Source organism: Pseudonaja textilis, chromosome 10 (assembly GCF_049901715.1).
Source record: "Pseudonaja textilis isolate UNSWEBS1 chromosome 10, rPseTex1.2, whole genome shotgun sequence".
Taxonomy (NCBI): Eukaryota; Metazoa; Chordata; class Lepidosauria; order Squamata; family Elapidae; genus Pseudonaja; species Pseudonaja textilis.
In genome coordinates this window covers 1,057,616-1,080,879 of record NC_141999.1, presented here as the reverse complement: position 1 = coordinate 1,080,879, position 23,264 = coordinate 1,057,616, and the positions used below count along the sequence as shown (strand labels likewise).

The 23,264-nt window shown below is 46.2% G+C and overlaps 1 protein-coding gene across 1 annotated transcript in view; it reads left to right on the top strand.

The window, feature by feature from the left end:
- LOC113437698 (microtubule actin crosslinking factor 1) overlaps nucleotides 1-23,264 on the top strand; it is a 282,960-nt gene that overhangs the window by 111,696 nt on the left and 148,000 nt on the right. The window contains 12 exon segments of the mRNA XM_087939498.1: nucleotides 7,802-7,968; nucleotides 9,497-9,609; nucleotides 10,753-10,859; nucleotides 11,500-11,619; nucleotides 13,406-13,501; nucleotides 14,202-14,329; nucleotides 14,484-14,577; nucleotides 15,427-15,581; nucleotides 17,271-17,562; nucleotides 18,621-18,749; nucleotides 20,790-20,867; nucleotides 22,065-22,226. Of these exon segments, the coding sequence (XP_087795624.1) occupies nucleotides 7,802-7,968; nucleotides 9,497-9,609; nucleotides 10,753-10,859; nucleotides 11,500-11,619; nucleotides 13,406-13,501; nucleotides 14,202-14,329; nucleotides 14,484-14,577; nucleotides 15,427-15,581; nucleotides 17,271-17,562; nucleotides 18,621-18,749; nucleotides 20,790-20,867; nucleotides 22,065-22,226 (1,641 nt within the window).

Genomic DNA, 23,264 nt, shown 5'->3' with positions numbered 1-23,264 from the left:
TTGAAGCTCAGAAGCAACATAGATCACCCAGCTGACAGGTGCTTTTCAGGAATAATCCCATTTAAAAAAGAATAGTTCTTATTAGATGGAATTTTAACTTGAAAAATGTTATTAAAGGCCAGAAGTTTTAGAAAGGAGGCATATGGGGCTGGGCCCTTTCTTGTAAACCAGAATTCACTTAACACCCAACAGTTTTGTACTTAAATCAAAGTAAGACCCAGCTCTTAAGCCTGTCTCCTTTGATCCCGCCCTCCGCCCCCTTTTCCAGTGTGGAGGATCGGAGAAGTCGCTGGCGAGGCTCAGGAGGACCCAAATTCCAGTCCCACACAATCAGGGAAGCGACCTTGGTGACTTTGGCCCCCCACTCCCTCTCCTCCGTCTCACCTATTTTACATGTTTGTTTGATTTTTAAGCTCCCCTATGCATTTGAGAAAGCTGGCTTGCTTAGAGTCTGATCTGTTTGATGAGGTAACCTACTTGGATGGCTGGTAAGAGTTTTTCCTTCCTCACTGAGATTTTTCCATTGATCTATCCAAGACTGATAACCAGGTAACATAGATCAGAGAAAGGAGAAATGCCATCAAATTTTAGGGCTGTTCCTCTTTCCCAGGGAAAATACTTGGTATCCTCCAAAGCAGCTTTCAGGTTCTTCTTCCTCTTAGCTTTCTAGCCCTTGTCATGCACAAGTTTGCTACTGGGTATTTCTGAGGAGATGTAAACATCATCCAGCTGTTTTCATGCCAGTATTCTGAGGATGCCAAAAGTCTCTTGGGATTTCTTTCATGAAGGGACAGGCCTGTTAGAAAAGATTTCTTGGAGACCCACAACTGATGACTTCAGTTCCTCTACGGCAGAGTATTGGGAGAATCCCTGAAGACAGTAGGGAGGATAAAGGTAAAGAAGGATTGTTCTACTTTCAAAGATAAAAAATAGGAACAGGAAAATGGTGCTGGATTTAAAGGTCCTAGTTTGCATGCTCCCTTTCATAGGTAAATTTGGCAAGTCCTCAGCCAGATGTTCAATGCTTTGTTTTGCTTGAACCTGAAAATGCCACCATCCTGGCATTCAGCCTTCACAGAGATATGGCCACTACAAATGGAAAAGACAGTGCCAACTCAGTCCAGAACTTCTTACAGAGCTCTTCTTTAGTTCATTGTTCAGATCTGATAAGGGCATCCCATTTCTGGGCAAATTCCATTTTCACATCTGGATTGGTTGACAACATTGAGCAGTTTGTGTATTTGGGGACTTTGGGAAGGTCCTTTGAAATTTTTAAATGTCAAAACAGAATGAACGCATTCAGGTGACTTTTTGGAACTCTTAAATGCCAAGTGGATACAGAACAATAACTTTTTAGGCATTGAGAATATTGGCTAAAGGAAAAGGAGAAATTCGGGTCCTGGCTGAACTGGATTTTGTAGTCAAATCAGGTAAACATTTACCTTGTTATTAGGTTCACATGGTTAGAATGTGACATTTTCACAATTCCTCTTTAGCAAGGCGGTACATGTGGTGTGACAATGTTTGCCTGTCATGATACAATCCTGTTTGTAGCTAACTGCAGCTTCCCAGACCTGTCGCACATCAGTTCAGTCACAAGGAAAACTCTCCCTTGAAACTGGGAGGGATGGTCAGCCAAGCCAGGGAGGCTGCAGCGGGACAGAGAGATGGGGACAGGCGGTCCTCTCTCCAGCCCTTTGCACCCCCCTCCCCCAGTTTCCCACCCTTTCCATCCCAAGGGGAAACCTCAGAAGGGAGCACTCAGGTTGCTTTCCCTAAGGCAGGGGTTTCCAAACAGGGGCAACTTTAAGACCCGTGGACTTCAACTCCCAGAATTCCCTAGCCAGCTGAAGAATCTCAAGGGGCTACCTGGTACCGGTTTTACAAATCGGTCCATCAGAATCTGAATCCTGACTATGAAATGTTACCGCTTGTATTTCCAACTCTCTCGGCAACCATAACAGCAAGAAGTTTGAGGGTTCTGATTTTCACCATCTATTTTAGAAGTCTCTACCAAGCACCAGCAGATGTGACTAATATTTCTAAAGGGGGTGGGGGAGGATTTCTTTTTCATGTTAGAACTCTGATGTTAATTCTAGCATGCATTCTGACTGGCATTCATCATGGAACTAACTTTACAATTTTTAACAAAATATAACTTTGCAATGGAACTGAATAACTGCATTCACACAAGCTAAACTTGACTAGCATATCCTTAGGTCGTTTGTGATTGCACCTGTGGGTGGGAAAGCAGCTATTTTCTTTGCATGCAGTCAGAATCAGGACCACCCATTAAATTATTCTCTTGTCTATTTGGGGGGTGAAATCATGTGAAATTACTTTTCTCTAACTAGTTTAGGGTTTCCTTGTATTGTATGTGAACAGCCATTGAATTTCATGAATGATCAAACAAGGTTATACCTTTTTTTTTTTGAAGAGCAGCAATTAAAAATAAAAATTTCCCCCTTGCCCTTCTGAAAAGCTTTTCCTGAAGCAGAGAAAGGGGCCATGTATAGATCTGATCTAGTTTATCTCCATCCTTAGGGCTTCCTTGTCCTGCTCCGACTATCTGGAGCAGGAGAATTTTGCTTTTGTTCTTAAGACACGCTGGGCTTTGGGGCCTAAAATGGGCATCTGAGCTAGAAAATGAGGGAGTAGCACTTCTTTTTCACCCCGTGTTCTCTGCCCTTAGTGCACCAGGTGTTCAAGATAACCCTCCCATGATGCTCACTGCCTGATGTGGTTCCTTCAGCCGGGAGCTTCCTTTTCCTTACAGTTCAGCCCATCATATTCGCCCCCCAAATAATGCCAAGGACAGACCTGCTGCTGGAACTGCCAGCCCCACCCTCCTACCTCTCTGGGGGTGGCTTGGAAGCTCCTTGGGGAGGTAGAGAGCAGCCACTGAATTCTCTTCTGCCTCTTGGCTGGCGGCGGGGAAGAGACGCCAGGCCGCCACGGGCAGAATCCGTGCCCCTCAGCTCAGGCTGCAGAGCCACAGGACAAGCTGGCTGGGGACAAAGGGTCGTGCCTGGAAAAACCCTCCTGCACCTCTTCCGTGGTCATCCAGAAGGGCTGCTGAATAAATGATTATTTCCTTCTGTGGGTCCCAAATTCAGTATTGTGGGAGGGGGGAAGAGGCTTTTCCCCATGCTTGGTTTTGTAAATCTCTGCCAGCTCTCCCTTCCCTCTTGGTCCCAAACGGTGAGTGAGGTGGCCCTTCTGGTTGGCTTTGGCTCCAGGTGATGCAATGAGAGACCAGTGTAGTTTGCTTGGCAGGATTTGGGGAATTGGTTTGGCTGTCCCTTGTTCCTTGGGCCAAGTGCCCCCACCCCCCATCCCCACCTGGCTTCCATGCCTGAGAGAAGCCTGGGTCTCCTTGCTCCTGGTTGGAGGTCTTCACTGCTGCATCCCTCTGCCTGGTTGGGGAGACAGAGAGATTCCACGCCACAACCATCCAGTGGGTTTCCATGGCTGGGCGGGAGTCAAGCACCGGCTTCCCCAGATTTTGTCATTTAACTGTTACCTAAATGGGCTCTCTTGTCCCCTGCTAAAGAGCCCCATTGCGTGGCCTTCCCCCTGGGGGAGCAGGTAACAGTATACTTTTTAAGATGGGGGGAGCACAGCTGGGCACAATCCAGCACGTGCCTTTTGCCACTGATTGGTATGAGGGCTTTGTTATTCCAGCCTGTGGTCTTCTGAGCCCTCCCATTGATGCCAGGCACAGAATCGATCCTCTTCAGAGCAGCTGCACCTGAGCGAGGAAGTTTTCCCTGCTGCAGCTCCACTGCCTCTTTCTTGATCAACCGTTGCACCCATCCCATTCACGCACACAGGAAATGTAGGTTTTTACAACATGGAAAGTCACTCCTAGATTATGGAAGGCCGTTTTTTTTTGAACCACTTGGTCAGGGGTGCATTGGACAAGCTGGACTTAATCAACCTCAGTGGCCTCTCCCTGCTCCAGGATCCATGCTTCTCTCTAGCGTCTGGCATGGTGCCCCATGGGACCAGGGACCCCTTCCCTATGGACTGAGTGGAAGCAAAGGAAGTGGAGATGTTGTGATGACACAGGCAGACTCACAACGCACACCCTGTGAGCCATCTTGTCAACACTCCCCCCCCCCCGCTCCTCCCCAGGAAGTTTCTCCAAAATCCTGTGTTCCTTTAAAATACATTTTGAAGCCAAATTCTTGTTCATCCAGTTGATAGTAGAACTGGTAGGAAAGAAAGGAAGAAGTAAGTACATTATCTGATTTGAGGAGGCTCAGAGGACACTCACTGATGGAAATACCTCCAGGGAAGAGGTTGGGCAAGAGACACCTACTTCTTCTGACTGCCGGCTGAGGCAGAGTTTGGGCCAATGATTGCTTAACAAGGCCAGACAAAACTTGTGATGCCCTGAAGCAGAAGAATTTGCTGCCAAATGGTTATGTATCCTGGGTTGGCAATTGGCTCCCCAGGTTGCATCCTGTCCTGAAGTGAAAGGGGTGAAGCCCAGAGACCCCCCCTCTAAGGCAGCCCCTTCCCTGAATCTGGCCTCCTGGAGACGTGAGGGGCTGCTGTCCTGGCCTGTCCCACTGGCCTCCTCCTTCCTGGGACAGGCTGCCCTGCGGTGGCTTTTCTGAAATGAAAGCAGGAATGGGCATCCTCTTGGCTCAGCCATCTTTTCTTCCAGCGCAATCACGCTGTTGCCTGTTCACACGCGGCCTTTTCTCTTCATGTTGAATTAGTGAAAATCTAACAAGCAGCCATGTGAAGGGAAGCTCATCTCTTTTGTCGGCACTCCTCACCCGCCTGAAAGGGCACATACTTCTCAACAACAGTTGGCAGCCTTCTCCCCCCCCACCATCTTTTTGGGAATTGGGTCACTGGGCCATTGCTCTTCCTAGCCCTACTCCTGACCGTTTGTGTGAAAAGGATGCAGGGCAGGTAGAGAGGGAATTTGGAGCTGGGGACGGGAGTGCGAGGGCTGCCTCGCAGTACCTCAGGAACCTCAGCCTTTGCGAAGGCCACCTACTCCAGAGGCCGGAGCCATTCCCTTCCCTCGTGGCATCGCCTTCCGTGCTAGGAGCTCAGGTCTGACAAGGGCTCCATTGCATGGACCGAGGGCGGAGGGAGATGTTGTTTTCTGCTTTCCCTGCTGTTCCAGCTTTCTCTTCTTAGGTTTCTGGAACATGAACGGGCTGATCTTTTGGGCAGGAGAGGATGCTGTCAAGGCGGGATACTATTGGCAGTAAAATTGTCAGCCCCAAGAACTAAGAAAAACACATAAAGTTAGTTCCAAATAGTTTCCTTTATTATTTCCCACCAGTCGATAGAAATCTCCCCTTGGGAATGTTGTATTGTTGGGATATATTGTGAGACTTTCTAGGGAGGAGCCATCTTAGCCCTCTTCCTCCCAACCCACCTCAACTTGGCTGGCTCCTGCTGGGAATCCATTCAACCACAAAAACCCAGCATTTGCTCTCCTAGATCGGCCTAGATAGGACCAGAACTTAGGGAGTTGCAGTTGTTAGCTTTTGTTTATTGAATTGCCTATCATATTTAACCTAGGCTTGTTGAACAAATTATGATTAAGGAAAGTTCTGTTCAGCAGAAGGTATGTAGTCACTTCTAATGATACCAGGGTTTGGATTCATCCTCATGTTTTTGTAGTGAGAGTAAGAAATAAGACTCCTTTTCACAGTTGTTTACTCAGTGAAGATGTAATACTTAACTGTTACGGAAAAAGATTGCTGTTCATAAACAGTTCAAACCTTGATTTCTGTGTCTTTAAACAATCATTAATTGTATCTGATTTTTGGATTAGGACTGAAAGTCTAATGAGGAATGTTTATCTTGGAAGTGTTTTATGATAGATGACCATATAGTATTGTTCTAGTTATAATTCTACCGTGTGTGTTAATGCTTAATATAGTAATTATTTTTGCTTGAATAAGTTTTAATATATGCTCATTTGGAAAATCAATTTGTACAGCAGAATATAAATAACTTAATTGATTCAGCAACAGGTTCTTGTTGGAAACTGTTTATACACTGTATTGTCTAAATCTGGATCTCTGACCGATAACGCTTCATCGTGTTTATTTTCCTCCTCTGTTGATATCGTTCTCCTGAATGCTGAAGGTTAAGCTCCAAAGGTATCAGAGTTGGGAAGGTAAAACAGAAAGTATCCCCGGGGGAATCCAAGTCCTCACTGGTCTGTCTACATAGGCCAGACAGCAGCTCTGGGGAGTCGGAGCTATCGGATAGTTGCAGGTCAATGCTTGACCACCGCTGGCTGCACCTGGAAAGATCTGGTTGTGCCCTAAGTCAGCTGCATTCCTTGTGGGAGAAAAGGAGGCCAAGGAGAGATGAATAATGACTCTGGCTGTCACCAGGCTGGTTTGCTTGGTCCACACAACCAGTAAGGGCCAAAGTAGGGTTGCTGGATAGTGTTGCTCAGACCAGGGAACAATTGTGTGTGAGCAATACAACCTCAAGGCTGGGAAAAGAACAGCCTCAAGCCTGCCGACTCTAAAGCAGGAGGAAGAAGCATAAGAATTTAAACCTCTGGACTTAAATAATCTTAAGACACAGGGCTGGGTTTCTGTGTTGTGCATCAGGAAGATTGTCTGTGTATGTTAACAGCAAAACAACTCATCTAGCAATATCCACTTCTTGAAGTCTCTGCTGCATTGTGGCTAGAGGTTATGAAATCTGATACAGCCAACCCCATGGTTGCTTTTAAGGGCATTGTGTACGTTCTTTCAACTCCAGGAAGCTGACACCTCCTATATTGGCCATACATTTGGTAAAGTGTCTTCCCCGTGAAAGAACCATCCTTCCAACCGAAAGGTTCTCTCTGCGCGCTTCCTTGCATTAAGAAAGGATGTTTTAGGTTCTGTTCATTCCTCTGCCTTGTGATGACACATTCTGGTGTAGCAAGAAAGCCTGAAGAGTTGGCAGTGGGTGGCTTGCCCTGGCAGTTTGGACAAGGCTAGAAAACAACTTGGTGACTTTTTAACTTTTGCTTTTTGATCTGTGACAAGTTCTGGGTGAAGGAGATCCTAATGCCATCCTTTCTTCAGACTCAGTTTGAAATGGGCAGCTCTGAGACGTTTGAGTCTCAGCAGAACAGGGGCTGGGCTTCATGCAGGCAGACCTAGCTTCTGTGTCACTCGGTGTCCCTGCTCTGTCTGTGCTTCTTCAAGGGGGGAGGAGACACCTGCTTATGAGCTGCAACCTGGCCTTGTGTTCAAGAATAAAAGCTAGGATTGTACAGAGGGCAGGAAAGGATTAGAAATTAATTAGAAAAGGATTAGAAATTAAAAGAAATTAGCAGTCAAGGAGCCACGTCAATGGCGGCTTAACTCAGGTAGAAGGAAACCTAGGAAGGACTATTTCAAATCATTCAGATGAACTCCACCTTCAAAAATGAGGGTAGCCCATTCCTTTTGTGGTTTCCAAGACCTTGCCTTTATATTAAAGAGACCTTTCTAAAATCTGAATAATTGCTTCCTTCAGCTTGATCAGTTGGGTGGGCTTGGTAGGGTTTGTATATTGTAATGCATCACATATTCTCCTCTTCCAGCTGACAATTCTCTCTTGGGTTTTGTGAAGAAAATCGCCCCAAAGAGTCACGTGGATCCATCTCATTTCCCCCCCTCCCTTGAAAACAAAAACCACCCCATACAAACCAGCTGCCTCACAGCCTCAGGAGCCATCGGTGCATGGGCGGGGGGTGCTCCTCTGCTACTGGACATGGGCTGTTGTGGGGGTATCCACCTGACGGCCCAGCGGTCCCGCTTTTGTCTTTCAGATCTCTGACATCTACATCAGTGGAGAGTCGGGGGACATGTCTGCTAAGGAAAAGCTCCTTTTGTGGTCACAGAAAGTGACGGCTGGTTACGTGGGACTCAAGTGCACCAACTTCTCTTCCTGTTGGAGTGACGGGAAGATGTTCAATGCCGTCATCCATAGATATCGGTAGGTAGAAGCCCTCGCCTCCCCCTCAACCATGTAAGGAAAATCGGTCCAAAATAGGCGACACTCTTAATACTGGCATGAGCCTTATTGGTATTTTGTACCTGGATATTGAAACTGTCCAGGCTGTGAGTGAGCTCCCAAGCTAAGTTCAAAGTTTTACTTTTTCTGACTAAATCAGTTTTACTGAATTCAATCTTTTTTGAATTTTATTTTTTTTCAACCTTTATTTATTTATTTATTTTTGTGCAACCAGAAGTCTGGAAGCACATTTTCAGACTAACATATTAAAAGGCTGCCAGCTCACATGCCTATTTTTTTTTTTTTGCTGCCATAGACTTTAACTCGGCTCTGTGTGGCAGCCATAAAGAATTTGGGATCAAAATCCTCCAGCCAGACCCCAGAATGCTACTGAAGGGTCATTGAGGGGCTTTCTTCTGTAGTGGCACCAAAACTTTGGCAGCTTCCTTACCTCTTCACCTCACCAATGCACAAAGCTTTTCTTGTAAAAAGGTCCTTCCCTTCCTCTGGCCCTTCTCTGTACCAAAGTCAGGTGAACGGTTTGATTTCTGATTTTTTTTTCCCATTTCCCCTTTTCACTCTGAATAACAGTGATGTGCTGTTGGGTTTGATTTATTGCGTTGGTGTCTTTCCCAAACCACCTGGAGCAGGAGGGTCAAACTCCATTTCATTGAGGGCCACATCAGGGTTGTGTTTGACCTCAGAGGGCGGGGGGAGAGGGGGAGGGGCCATGGTGGGTGGGGCCATGGCGGGCGCTTGACACAGGTTGAAGATGCATTTTTCCCTTTGCATTCAAAACAGCTATTCCGGACAAAGGGAGGTTTACTTTCTGGCACAAACAGTCTCAATTCCATACTGTAGAGATTAAAGATATGCAGACTCCCCAGCTGCTATGGAGCTGGACTCTTTTGTATAGGAGCAAACAGTTGCTCCAGGTGTCTCTAAAAACTGTCTGTCCAACAGTCTTATCAGTCAATAAGTATATTGTATTGTCCACTGTATTTTGCTGGTCTACTAATTTTATTGCTATTTATTAGTGGCTGGAAGCCCCTGGAGGATTTTTTTTGCTGAAAAAAAAGAGAACAAAATTCTCTTCTCCCCGCAAGACCCCTGGCAGGCTTTGTTCTGATTGCAGGGATTCGGGAGGTGGGTGCTTAGGAAACCAGATAACTTTTGTATGAGGAGGTGAGAGGGTGCACAGATCTTCCCCAGGAGACCTTTGCTCTCCGAGGAGGAGGAGGATGGAGCTGCCTTTGCTCAAGGAGGGCTTCCCTGTTAGGAAAGGAGGCCACCAGCATGCTGGCCTTCTCAGTGTGCTCTCCTCAGAAACTTCCCATTGACGATGGGCCTCCCTTTGCAAATCCTGTACATCCACAGAGGCCTCCTGGCAACGTGTGTGTGTCCCCATGTGGAGAGTGGGGTGCGGGTGATCCTTTTCTCCTTTAGCAGATATGTGCCACTTGCTTGCAAATGCTGAGTTGTCATAGTTCAGCTTATCTGTTTCCTACAGACCAGACCTTGTGGACATGGAGAGAGTTTACCTTCAAAGCAACCAAGAGAACCTGGAACAGGCCTTTGAGATTGCTGAGCGGCTTGGGGTCACCAGGTTGCTGGATTCAGAAGGTGATTGAGGGAACTTTGGCGGGAGGTTGCACTGGATGGAGATGCAAGTGGTGGGATTCAATTTTTTTGACTACCAGCTCTGTGGGCGTGGCAGGGGAAGGTTACTGCAAAATCCCCCTTCCTTCCCCACCCCACTAACCTGCTTTCCAGCTCCGTTCTCCTGTGCAGGGCAACCAACGGAGAACCAGCCGATCAGCTTGGGACTCAATGGGAGGCAGAGAAGAGGTGGGGTTCGCGGGGCCAGTCAGAGGTGGTGTTGCCCATTCTCCAAACAACTAAAAATTCCCACTACTGGTTCTCCATAACTGGTCCAAACCGGTTGAATACCACTTCTGGTGGAGATAAGTTGAGAAAGTTTGGCCCTGGAAAGCAAGACAGTTTAGATGTTGAAGTGACCAAACCAACTAGGCTTCCAACAGTGGCAGCATGTTTCCAACTCCTTCCCTTCTCAGCATTCTGGGGTTGCTTGAGAAGGTTAACCAGAGGGCACAGGGCTTTCCAGGGTCTCCTCCGCAGCCTGAGATGCGCCCGTGTGGTTGCTTAACAGCTGCAGAGGAGGAGGGAGCTGGGGTTGCAGTTGTTAAGTGAGGTGATCACAGGGGTACCTTGCATAACAGAGCAATGGCTTACAACCCAAGTTGTGGGCTTAATTGTGGTCATATGATGAGAACTGTTTCTATTACTATTATCTGGCATTACTGATTTCCAAAACACTTTAAGAATTTGCTTCGATTGAAAAGCCAGCAGTGCCCCAAGAAGCATGTAGGCTTCCGGGCTTTCGGGAGGCACTTAATGGATTAAAATGGATCTGCACTGATTCCTGCAGAATCTGAGGCTTACGTTTAGTTGCGGTGTGAACAATGCAGGTTCTTGTGAACTATGCAACTTGAGATTGCAGATGGTAAGAACTCTGTTCTTAATTGTTTTGCCGAAAAAGGAGAGAGAAGGTTATTTGTTGTATGTAAAAAAAAACCCACCACTTCGGGGCAGAAGATTCAAGAGAGCAGAATATCTTCCTGGTTCATAAGAGAATTTATATTCCATGGTGGAGCACACCACAGTCTTGATTCCCTACATGAAAGGTGAAGTCATGCTGTCGTGAAAAAGCTTTAGATGCAAGTCATTTTTCTTTCTTTTTTTCAGATGTTGATGTCCCTTCACCAGATGAAAAATCTGTAATCACTTATGTGTCTTCAATTTATGATGCCTTCCCCAAAGTCCCTGAGGGAGGAGAAGGAATTAGTGCCACTGTAAGTTTTGCTACTCTTTATTCAGCCTGGAGGTTCACTCAACATTTTGCTTTTCTACAACTTCTTAGCGCTGTTGTTTCCAGATGAATGATGTCACTGTGTACCTGTAAGGAGAAAGGCAATGAATTGGTGCGAGAGCCAGGGCCTTTGGTCAACTGAAGCACAAATAAGACTTGTACAGTAAAAGAGTTTGTGTTTCTAATTCTTTTAAGAGCTGAATTGTGAGAAAAGTTGCTCTCCTGCTTCAACTTTTCTCGTCTTTATATTATGTGGGAGATGTGTTGGCAGGGAATTGGCAGTTGTGGTCTGGCTCATCTGGCTGAAGTCAGGTTAGAAAGTCATCCTCTTCCTTGCTGCCTCTTCAGCTTTTAGGGAGTGGGGATTGTTCTTCAGCTTCCTCTACTGCATTGATAGGTGGGCACTGAGACCCCCATCCTGCCCAGCTGTTTCTTGGTTGCACTGGAGCCTTGGCACGGGCCTGGAGCCATTTTTGCAAAGCTGAACAGAAAGCGTGCATTCTGGTGCCTGTTTTTCCTTCTGCCCCATTTTGATGGTCCTTCTTCAGCCAGATGTTTTTGCCTGGTGTTTCCTCTTTGTCCAATGCCACTTGATTGTCCTTGATTTCCCCCTTGTCTCATAGGAAGTGGACACAAAGTGGTTAGAATATCAAACCTGTGTAGAAACACTCATCAGCTGGATCAAGCAGCATACGATACAGATGTCTGACAAATCTTTCCCCCAAAACCCTGTAAAGCTCAAGGTAAGTTCTAGCTAGTTTTCCTCTTACCATATCTGAAGTAGCTCCTGATTTCAGTTGCTGCACAGTCCCTTCTATCCAAAACACAAATATAGTTGATTCTGTGGCCTTGGTTGAGCTGACCTGTGGATCGCATCCCAACTCAGAGAGTCAGTTATCCAGTGAGGAGGACACCAGATTAGAAACCAGAAGACTGTGAGTTCCAGTCCTTCCTTAGGCATGAAAGCCAACGGGGAGACTGGGCCAATCATTCTTTCTCAGACTAGCCCACCTCACAGGGCTGTTGTTGAGGGCAAAGGAAGAAAGCAGGAAAGTATTGGGTTATATTTGTTGTAAAGTATATAAAGTAATAAAGGTATGACAATTAAAAAAAAACCTCAAGGTCCAATTATAGCAGCCCCTGAAGTAACATGATGCTTTTTGTTTTGGAGCGGTCTTAGAAAAAAATTATTTTTATCTCTGTTTTCTGGTGTGCAGTCTCTCTTTGGGCTACGGCACGGGGGGCAACCATAATTACAGGCAGGCAGCTGGTCTCTGGAGTAGCGGAAAACAGTTGGGTGGTTGTTCACTGCTATTTGCTGCTGGGGAGTCGGGGAGGCCGGGCATTGGTCTTCCTCTGGGAAGGAGGGTCTCCTTGGCAAGGCTGTGGTTGTGGAGAGGAACCACTTCCCACTCTCCTTTCCTTTGGGGCTCCCGTCTGGATCACTAGAGGCAGAGAGGAGAAACTGAGAGAGGCAGCAGGATTGTGTTTGGATATGAGGAAGGGGAATGTGTGTCTTTTGGGGTGGGGGGGGGCTGTCACTCTTCTGCTCCTCTTTGGCAACTGAAGTGGAATGAAAGATTCTGAAAAGCACTTGGCGGCACGTTTTTTCCTGCTAAAGCTAAGTGCTAGGAAGGGTTGGCTCTGGGGGTTTATTTTATAGGCCACTGCAGTCCACAGACTTTAGGAAATGCACAAGGTCATCTAAAGCCCACTTTAAAACATCAACATGGATAAAACAGGTGACTGCCCACAATTCTACATTGCAAGGAAAGGCCCTTTGAAGAAGAAGAAGAAGAAGAGGAAGAAGAAGAAGAGGAGGAGGAGGAGGGGGGGGAGGAGGAGGGGGGGGGAAGAAAAAATGTTTTCAGGACCTCTGAAATGTCAGAAGAGGAGAGCAGCATATGAACCCACCATATAAGGACCACTACAGAAAATGGCTTTTTATGGGGGTGGGAATCTCTTTGCTATCTAGACTGGGCGGGCAGCCTCAGACATAGAACCAGGCCTATCCTGATGTATCCTGGCAGCACTACCTTGATGAGATCCTGAAAATTACTGGCAACTGAGACAACCATGGGCTTCGCTCTGTGGGAGCAGATTTCCCCAGCTAACAGCCTGGCTGTAAGAACAGCAGCTGGAGTGATGATCCGGATGTGAGTCCTTGTGGGTTTAGAATCAGGAGCAAGAATGGTCCAGTGTAACAAAGGATAAACTGGCCGCAGGGTTGCAGGAAGGGAACTTAACAGTTGGGAAAAAAGGGATTGATCAGGAGAGCCTAGAAAGTTGCCTTCTGCTGCACAGGGTCCCCTGTGAGAGATTGTGAGGGGGCCAGGAAGTCCACACAGACAATCAAGCAGCAGCGCCAGCCCTGGTAGCAAGAAGGGCGTGGTAGGGAAGCCGCCCTTTATGGTCCCACTTCTTGCTTCTAAGGCCTTTCTGCAGATCAAAATACGCATGTCCTCTTTTTTGGTCCTTCTTGCCTTCTTTAAGAAAGACAATTCATGGATAAACCCTCTGATTTTGCAGGCACTTTATAACCAGTATATCCACTTTAAAGAAACAGAAATACCAACCAAACAGTTAGAAAAAAGAAGCATTGAAGAGTTATACAAATTGCTGGAGGTAAGAGACTTGCATAGATGTATTGGGATACCTTAGAACAAGGGCTGCAAATTACCACCCTGGCTTGACTTTCAATGGATGGCATAGAATTTCAGTTCTGCATTCCCTTAAATCTGGCACACGAGGGTCAGTCAGAAGTAAACACTCGGCTCAGCTTGGCACAAAGTTCCCCCAGTGAAGTTTTATAGCACGAACCAAGTCTCTGTTCTAATTCTCTATAGCACTAAATATGTGGGGCCAGCAGCAGTTTTCCTGGGAAGACTATTTTTGGGGGGTGGGTGGAAGATTATGAAAGGTGGCAGATCAGGCCCTTCTCCTGCCCCAAGTGGGCTGCTGTCAAATTCTGTGGTTACGATCACACCTCCCCCCCCCTCTCTCTGGGCCTGACCTCTGGCAGCTGCTCCCTAGTTGTTTTCCAGGGAAATGACTGAAATTTAGCTCAAACTGACCTCAGTGAATTTATACCGTGGCTACTGTGCCTTACGTTATTTAAGACTCTCTAAATTTTGTCCAAAGAGTATTTGTTGGACAAGATACAGTTGTTTGCAGAGGAGAATTTTCTGGTAACTAATTCTCATTTGCTGCACCTCAGCCTGGACCAAGGAACGCCTAGCTTGGGTCTCACAGCCTCTTCGTATGGGCTGCGTCCTGTGGGCAGGCTCAGGAGAAATAGCTGCTCCTCCTCTGTTGTGCTTTCCAGGTTTGGATTGAATTTGGCCGACTGAAGCTGCCGCAGGGCTACCATCCCAACAATGTGGAAGAAGAGTGGGGAAAGCTGATCATAGAGATGCTGGAGCGCGAGAAGCTGCTGCGACCGGCTGTGGAAAGGTGACCCTCGTGCTGGGCGGGGGGGGGTTGGGAAAGTTTTTGCTCTGTGTTGCAAAGCCTGCTTAAAACAAAAATAAACATAAATATCCCTTCTTAGGAAAAGAAGTGGCTCATCTGTTCTCTTCGAAATATTGACCGAGGCTTTATTTTGCAGACTGGAGCTGCTGCTGCAGAGAGCAAACAAGATTCAGAATGGGACCCTCAGCTGTGAGGAAAAGCTCACCTTGGCAAGGAACACGCTGCAGGCGGTAAGTCTCTGCTCTTGGCCTGCCTCCCTCCCTCCCTCCCAGCTACCGTGAGTGGTCTCACCTTTGGTCTCTGGGGGCCACGAGCCTTGGTTTGTGGCCTTTGAAATAGTTCAAGCTTGGACTTGAGCTTGGACTCTAGGAGACCTAGGGAATTAGTGGATGTGGCTGTGAAGTAAGTGTGCCAGACATTTCCCAATTTGTAGCTCTAAGTTGCTTCGTCTGTCTGCAGTCGCTTCCTGCTTGTAGTTTCTCTTGCTCCGTCATTGGCTTCTATGCTTTTCCTTAGGCTTCCGTGGTTGGCATGTTGCTTGTTGCTCTTTTCCCTTCCACCTCCTGGTTGTCTTCTCCTACTTCTGTTTCACTGTCTCCCCTGTTCCACTTTCCTCTCTTGCCCTTATCAAGCATTGCCGGGGTGGCGCAGGGGTTAGAACGCAGTATTGCAGGCTAACTCACTGCTCACTCCAGGAGTTCAATTCTCGCAGACTCCAGGTCGACTCAGCCTTCCATCCTCCTGAAGTCAGTAAAATGAGGAGCCAGGTGGTTGGGGGGGCAAGATGCCCTCTGTAAACCGCATAGAGGTTTATTGTAAGGCACCGTGAAGCAGCATATAACTCCAAGCGCTGCTGCTATTGCGTGTCCTTTCTTGCTACATCTGCAGAAATGCTCTGGTCTTTGATGTCCTTCTGAGAAGCAATCCTCTACTGCACTGTACTCTCGACCGACACCTTTTTTAGGATCAGTTCCCTGTTCATGACATCCCAGCTCCTCTGCCAGAGATTTTGGTCATCTTCCTCGAAGTACATCACAGAAAGAGACTCTCCTTAATAACCTTAAATGCTCTCTTGCCAGGATGAAGCCCACTTGGAGTCGGGCCAGCCGGTGCAGTATGAATCTGACGTCGTCATGTACCTCCAGGAGTGCGAGGGACTCCTCCGACAGCTGCAGGCAGATGTTCAGATACTCCGGGATGAGAACTATTACCAGTTGGAGGAGTTGGTCTTCAAGTGAGTGATGTTCGTGGACAGCTGAGCTCAGAAGGGAGCATTTAAGAGCACGTGAAAAGCTGCACTTGGGAGTCTGGGGAAAGGGTGGCTCCTCCGTGGTGCCAAGGGCGGCTGGTCCTGGGCCATCCCGAGGGCCCTGAAATGCTTGGAGGGGCCCCGTGACTTTCCATCGGACGGATCCAGTGATTGGATTTACACTGCGCTGCACTCGCACAGGAATCATTTCACACAAGCACAAACGTTATAATCCCCGTACCCCAATAAAACCCCAAAACATAAAGCGCCCAAACTAAGACATGTCTGGTCACGTGATGCCTCAAATTTACAACCGTGACTTATGACCATAATTCTGGGCTTGATTATGGTCATAAGTCAAGGACTTTTTCATTTTTAATAATCTGTTATATTTTAATAATGAGTGTTGTTTATGTGCAGTTGCTTTATTGATTGTTGTACACCACCCAGAGAGACTTTTTGTGAAATGGATGGCCATATAAATGGGATACATACAGGAAGTTTCCAGCACTGTGTTGCGTGTATGTGTGTGCATGTTTGATCTTCTGCCAATCTTGCCTCTTCAAACTATCAGTCAGAATAAGGCTGGAAGGGACCTTGGAGGTCTTCTAGTCCAGCCCCCTGCTCAAGCAGGAGACCCCGTACCATTCCAGACAGGTGGCTGCCCAGTCTCTTCCTAAAAGCCTCCAGTGATGGAGCCACCACGAGGCTTCTGGAGGCAACTTCTGTTCCCCTGGTGAACTGTCCTCCCTGCGGGGAAGTTTCCCCTTAGTTCTAAGTCTCTTCTCTCCTGGACTGGTTTCCGTCTCTTGTCTCCTGCCCTGCCCTCTGGTGCTTGGAGAATAATTTGAGCTCCCTCTCCTCTTTGTGGCAGCCCCTCAAATACTGGAATGCTGCTATCATGTGTGTCCCCACCCCCACCCCCCGTCCCCCAGTCCTCCTTTTCTCTAGACTGGCCAAACCCAAATCCTGCAGCTGTTCTTCATATCTTTTAGTCTCTAGGCCCTTAATCACCTTAATTGCTCTTCTTTGCATTTTTTCCAAAGTTCCATTATCTTTTTGGTAATGTGGTGACCAAAACCAGATACAGTCTTCAGGTGTGGCCTTAATAAGGCTTTATAAAGCGGTACTAATACTTCATGTGATTTTGATTCTATGCCTCTGTTTATACAATGTAGGATTGTATTAGCCTTTTTGGCTGCTGGCACACATGGCTGGCTCGTGTTTAAGTGATTGTCCACTAAGACTCCAAGGTCCCTCTCACAGTGACTGTTTTTGAGCCAGGCTTTGCTCAAAATGTACTTGTTTGTTTTTTCCTGCCCAAGTGTAAAAATTTGCTTTTCTCCACATTAAATTTCATTTTGTTGGATAGGGCCCATCGCTCAAGTCTGTCAAGATCTTTTTGGATCCTGGGTTTGTCTTCCGGGGTGTTGGCTATTCCTGCCAGCTTAGTGTCATCTGCAAATTTGATGAGTTCCCCCTTCTATTCCCTCATCTACGTATGAAGATATTGAAGCGTCCTGGGCCTAAGACGGAACCTTGTGGTTCCCCACTGCTGACTTTCCTCCTTGTAGACATAGACCCATTAAGGACCAGTCGTTGAGTATGGTTTGTCAGCCAGGTACGAATCCATCTGGTGGTGATTATGTCTATCTTGCCTGATTTTTCTCCCAGGATTGTGCGGCTTCAAGATGAATTGGTAACTTTGAGGCTGGAATGTACCAATCTTTACCGGAAAGGTCACTTCTCCTCCCCCTCCTCCTTGGACTTGGCACAGCCTTCCTCCTTGAGCACCAGACAGGTGAAGACGGAACCTCTGCTAAAAGGAACGATTGCCCCTCCTGCCTCTGCCTCCTGGATTCGGAAGCCAATGACTCGCATGGAGTTGGTGTCCATTTCATCCTCTGAAGACGAGGGCAGCCTCCGCTTTGTGTATGAGCTGCTCTCTTGGGTAGAAGAGTTACAGGTGCGTTACATGGTGGGAAGGTGTTCAGACAAAGTGCTGAACTAGGTCAGTTGCTGCCCTTGTGCAGCAGGCTAAATTGGCTAGTGTGGAGCTTGGTTAGATTTTTTTGTGTGTGTGGCCTAATTTGTTGCATGAACCTAATTCATGTCTAGTATGGTGTCATTACAAACTTAGAAAATGGGTTACTTCAGTCACCAGATTAGGTATGTTGTATGAACCCAATCTGTGGGTGTAGTACTATTTGAAAAAAAAAGTTAATAACATTCTAAGATTCCATGAATACTTTTTAAAAATGGTTTGATTATTTATTTTGTTTATAAACTCAATATTATGGAAGTATAATAAATGTCATGTTGTTTTATTAACCAAAGCCTCATACAAAGTGAAGAGAAAATTGTCTAGAGAGCAGAATCTACATTCCAGGGGTCTCCAATCTTGGCAACTTTAAGATTTGTGGACTTCAACTCCCAGAATTCCTCAGCCAGCAAAGCTTTCTGGGAGTTGAAGTCCAGTACAACATGGGCTACTTTCAAGGCAGAGGCATCTCTGAATAACTCCTTGAATCTTTAAGAACTTTCCCAGGACGTGAAAAGCTCTGCTATTGTTGTAAGCGCTGAAGTTTCTGGTAAAGAACTCTCTTGGAAACGATGATGATCCCAGGTTGTCTCGTTGCTCTTAAAAGTAATCTGATGTTTGCTTTTTATAAGCCCCAGAGAGATCACAGAGAGAGCAGAGAGAAGGGGCACTGAGGGGATTTTGGTTTGCACCGCTATAATGAACTTGGTACAGAACACAAGCCATCCAGTTTGCCTTGAAAAACGTTATTTGGCCAATTTATTGGAAAAGTTAGGCAAATTTGGGAAAGATCTCCGCTGATTGTTCTTTCTATTGCCAAATGTTGTAAACGTAAATAGTTATGATTTTTTTTTAGTTTTAAAAATCCATTGGAAAAGGCGGTAGAGTGGAAAGAAAGGTTATTGATCAGGAGACCCTTTTGGTATGAATTGCTGGGGCTTTTCCCCTGCACTGAGAGGGTGCTGATTTTGATGCCCTTCCAGATGAAGCTGGAGCGATCTGAGTGGGGGAATGACTTGCCCACCGTGGAAGCCCAGCTGGAGGTTCAGCGCCAGGTTCACAGTAGCGTCGAAGGCACGGGCTCCAGTGTGAAGGAGGCCAGGATGTACGAGGTGAGCAGACCCACCTGGGCTCATTTGACCCCCTTCAAGATGACTTTGAGGACGCCGGGAGGCAAAGTGGGATTATGTTTGCCCCGTTTTCAGAGCTGAGAACATTTCTAATTGGGTTGATTTTCTGTAGAACACGGTAAGTTTTTCCTTGGTCTATAGCAATCGCAATAGCCCTTAGACTAATATACCGCTTCCCAGTGCTTCCCAGCCCTCTCTAAGAGGTTTACGGAGTCAGCCTCTTGCAAACCCCAACAATCTGGGTCCTCATTTTACCCACCTCGGAAGGAGGGAAGGCTGAGTCAAATTTGAGCCTGGTGAGATTCGAACTGCCAAACTGCAGGCAGCTGGCAGGCAGCAGAAGTAGCCCTGCAGTACTGCACTCTGACCACTGTGCCACCCCAGCTATAAGTGTTCACCTCACCTCACCATCACCTTAGTCCTCTGGATAGCATTGATAGCCAATGCAAAACCTCAAAAGATATGTGTCACACTTGGCCTTTCACTAGGAGGCTCCGATTGGAACCCAGATGTTTTTGTAGTCGGCGAGTCTAGTGGTAGGGCCACCATTATGTCACTTTTGTGTCCATCTGTTATCCAAAGTATCTTGCCTTTTTCCGTGTCTGTTTAATGTGCTTTTTGGTGGCATCTTTTAAGTTAGTCCATCATCAACCTAATTTCTGATCTGATCTTTGAGTTAAACATTTCTCTTTCTGTTGCTTGCTGCATCACTTGGAGTTTTTCTCCATCGGAGTTCTATTCTACACTTCATTCTGAATTTAGTTATGTAAAGAGTACAGATCTGTTTATAGGAATATATGAGTTTTTTTCTGATCTTCCTGATTTGCCTTTGACCTCTGTGTCACCAGAAGCTACCCTCCCCAAAGATTGGCGTTGGGCAGGGGGAGCTAAAGTAATTCATTTGGGTTTAAATGTATTGGAAACAAAATGTAGCTAATGTGATTATTGTCTAATCCTGAATGTAGTCATTTTCCCCTTCTGTCATATTAAATATTTTGACGTGGTGGAGACATCCAAGGCCTCTGAGGGCCCTGCCCTTAGGAAGCAGCCTGGGATACTTTAGCACTGATAGTCAGCTCTTGGATTCGCGGGCTTCTCCAGCATCATCTGTCCTTCCCCAAGAGTCCCTACCTCCATACCTGAGAAGAGGGAAGGGCCCTCCTCCAGAACCAGCTGGACCTTTCCCCCTCCAAAGTAACCTGCTGAATTACTGGCTGGGTTTGTCCAATGATCTAGGCTCAAAGGAGGTGTGATGGTTTCTGGTTCCTCAGCTGTTCTCTTGGCATGTTGAAAGAATGAGAACTAGTAGGACGGCTTTCTGGTTGATTCTGTTGCTTTTGAGCTGGAGAAAGAGACCATGCATTAAAAGGCAAGCCTGCCTTTACTCCAGGTCCTTATCTCGGGGACAGAGAAGACACACAGCTGCTGGGACCTTTCCTCAAAGAAAGAATCAAGAAAAGGAAGCAGTTTACTTTTTCATAGAGCAAATTGGTCTCTAGAGCAGGGAAGGATCATTATTTTCCTCTGCTTTTCTTTTGCTTAATGTTTTTCTGAACCTCTTAAGGGCCACAGAATCACCGTAGGGTGGCCGGCAAAGTGGATAGCACCACGACACTGGGCTGCTTGAAAACAGTTTATGAGTTTGCTTATTTCTTTACAAACTCTGAAAGCTGGGTGTTTTAACTCCCACTTCAATGCTCAAATACAGTTTGAGTATTTAAGAAGGTAAAATAAAAAAGCAGCCCATTTGCTGAAAATGACTGGTTTTGATGGCTGATCCTGAAGGACATCTGGGTTCTGCAAAATTGGTCTGGGGGCTGCTTGTGGATTGCAGGTTGCCCACTTCTGTCCTAACTGGTTTGAGCCTGCGCTGTTTATTAAATTGTGTTGAGCCCATTGTATGTAATTTGAAAAGAGGAGGGGAGGAAAAATTTTTAAAGAAGCCATCACATCTAGCATGTGCATTTCCAACTATTGTAGTATTATTTTTAATCAGCCCTTTATGTCCTCTTCTCCATTTAGGGTAAAATGTCTTCAAATTTTCGTGCTAGCTATACTGAAACCCTAGGGAAACTGGAGACGCAGTACTGCAAACTGATGGTGAGTATCTTTGTGTTGTGGTTAGCTGGCAGCAGGTGTGGATGGCTGAGGAGAGCGAGGACTCAGATGAGGGGCCAGGACCATTAGGGAATGGACTGCTGCCTTCAGAGTTTGTGGGGGCTGGCAGCAGCGATGAGGAGGTTCCCGAGGAGCCTGTGCCAAGTGTGCGTGCATGCAAGGCTGCTCACAGGAAAGAGCAGCTGCAACAGAACGGGCGACTCAGGAGTAAGGCTGCAAGGTAATGGCCCCTCCTTCAAGAAGATAAAAGGCAGCTGTGCAGCGAAAATTCTTTGTACCTAGTTGGGTAATGAAACACCTGGGAGAAAACCTCCAAGCTCAGAGAGCACCAAGGACCACTCCTCTCTACCCTGAGCTGCAAATATTCTCCTTTATCGATAAACATCTTCAAGCACTAGCACTCCTTCTAGTGCTTCTTATTGCACTAAAAATGTTACCTGGTCAGGTAATGAACCATCTGCAGGAAAACAGCCAAGCTCAGAGAGCACCAAGAATGCCACAGAAATGCCAGTTTCTTCTTCCTTCAAAGGGTCTTTCTGTGGGCGTGCCGTTTGTCTTGCCACAAGGACAGATTCCTTCAACCACCTCGGGAGAGGGGGTAGGGATGATTTGAATCGATAAAAAATTGCCCCTGGTTGCTATTACTGTTATACCAAGTATACCAAGCCACACCCACAGCCACGCCCACAGAGCCAGTAGGGAACATTTTTGAATTTCACTCCTGAGCTCACTTGCTGCTTTGCTCAGGTTCTCATTTTGATGCATTTCACCATCAAGTTGGGCAAAGAAATTCCACACAAAAACCAGATGTAGTTTTGCAAGCTTTAGTATTTACTTTCCCCAAATGTGGCATTTCTGAACACCCTTCTACTAATACACGTTTGTGTGCATATTTTTTCACATCATGCAGCAAACCACACCGCACATTTCTGCAATTTTCAAAAATTTTGCAGCAGTTAAAGAAGTTGGTGCCTTTTTGTTTTCTTGGTTTATAGAGGATAGTGAGCAAACTGAACACCTTGTTGGATCTTACTAATTTTCTGTGCCTAAAAACTGCTTGGCAGGGTTTATAAACCAGTTTTTTAAGAATTATTTTCTGTGCTCACAAATAAGACGTCTAAGAGCAGAAATCACTTGAATATTATGAAATGGGACAAAATGTGTCATCTTTTTATGCAGGAGACATCCAGTTTCCGACTACGCCACCTCCAAAGTTTGTATGAGTTTGTATCACAAGCGACAACTGAATTAATTTGGCTAAATGAAAAGGAGGAGGAAGAGCTCGCCTATGACTGGAGTGAAAACAACCCTAACCTGACAACGAAGAAGAATTACTTCTCAGTGAGTAGAAAGGCCTTGTAGTGACCAAAGGGGATTGCATGGCCTCTATTGGGTCTTCTGGAGGTCAAGAGAGGAGATCAGTGAGAGTGGCTTTGTAATCACAATTTCATATTTTTCAGTGTAGATATTGTAAGAAGAGAGTATGTTGGTCTGTGACAGCCAAAAGAGTCTAATAGTTTAGTTTTATTATCAGTCAAAGGCTTTGATGAGTAGCATGAGGCTGACTGTAAAATTTCTTAAACAGGCTACCAGACTCTTCCTGACATTTCTCAGTGAAGCTAGTACTTAGAAAAAGTTATATGTCTGTGGAAATTCTCTGTCCTCCGGGTCACGGATGTCCCAAAGGTGCTTTTTTTCAAGAGTCAACTGGACTTTCTGGTTTTTCTTTGAAGAAGTTTTGCTTCTCATCCAAGAAGCTTCTTCAGCTCTGACTGGATGGTGGGGAATGGGAAGATTTATACTCCTTGCAGATGGCTGGTCATTTGCATTCTTTTAGGAAGTCGTTAAGGCCACTTGGAGGTTTATCTGTGTCATCAGAGTCACCTGAGTAGTGCAAATGGGTGTGGAGCTTTTTCGGAACTGTTGAAAGGACTGTGTTGTAGACTGGAAATGATGTCATGTCCCTCCCCCTCTGTTGAGAGAAGGCTGTTCAGTTTTGACATAGATGGCTTCTTTGACCCCTCTTTCAAACCAGCAGTCCTCTCTGTCCAAGATGTGGACTTTGTTGTCTTCAAAAGGGTGGGATTTGTCTTTTAAATAAATGCAGATGGACTACTGAATCTAGTCCTGTTGGGTTTGTTCTCCTATATTGTGCCATGCATTTATGAAGTGGTTGTTTCATTTCCCCAGGGTACAGATCTGCAGATGCCTCACTGCACTGCACTGCACTGCACAGAAAAAGTTATATTTCAGCGTTGCCTTCCAAAAATTCCTTAGATTTTGACCTCCAGATGATGCTTCCTAATTGGCGGTTTCAGAGTTTATACGGGCTGAAATCTTTTGGGTGAAATCAATACTAAATTATTTGTCTACTCATTT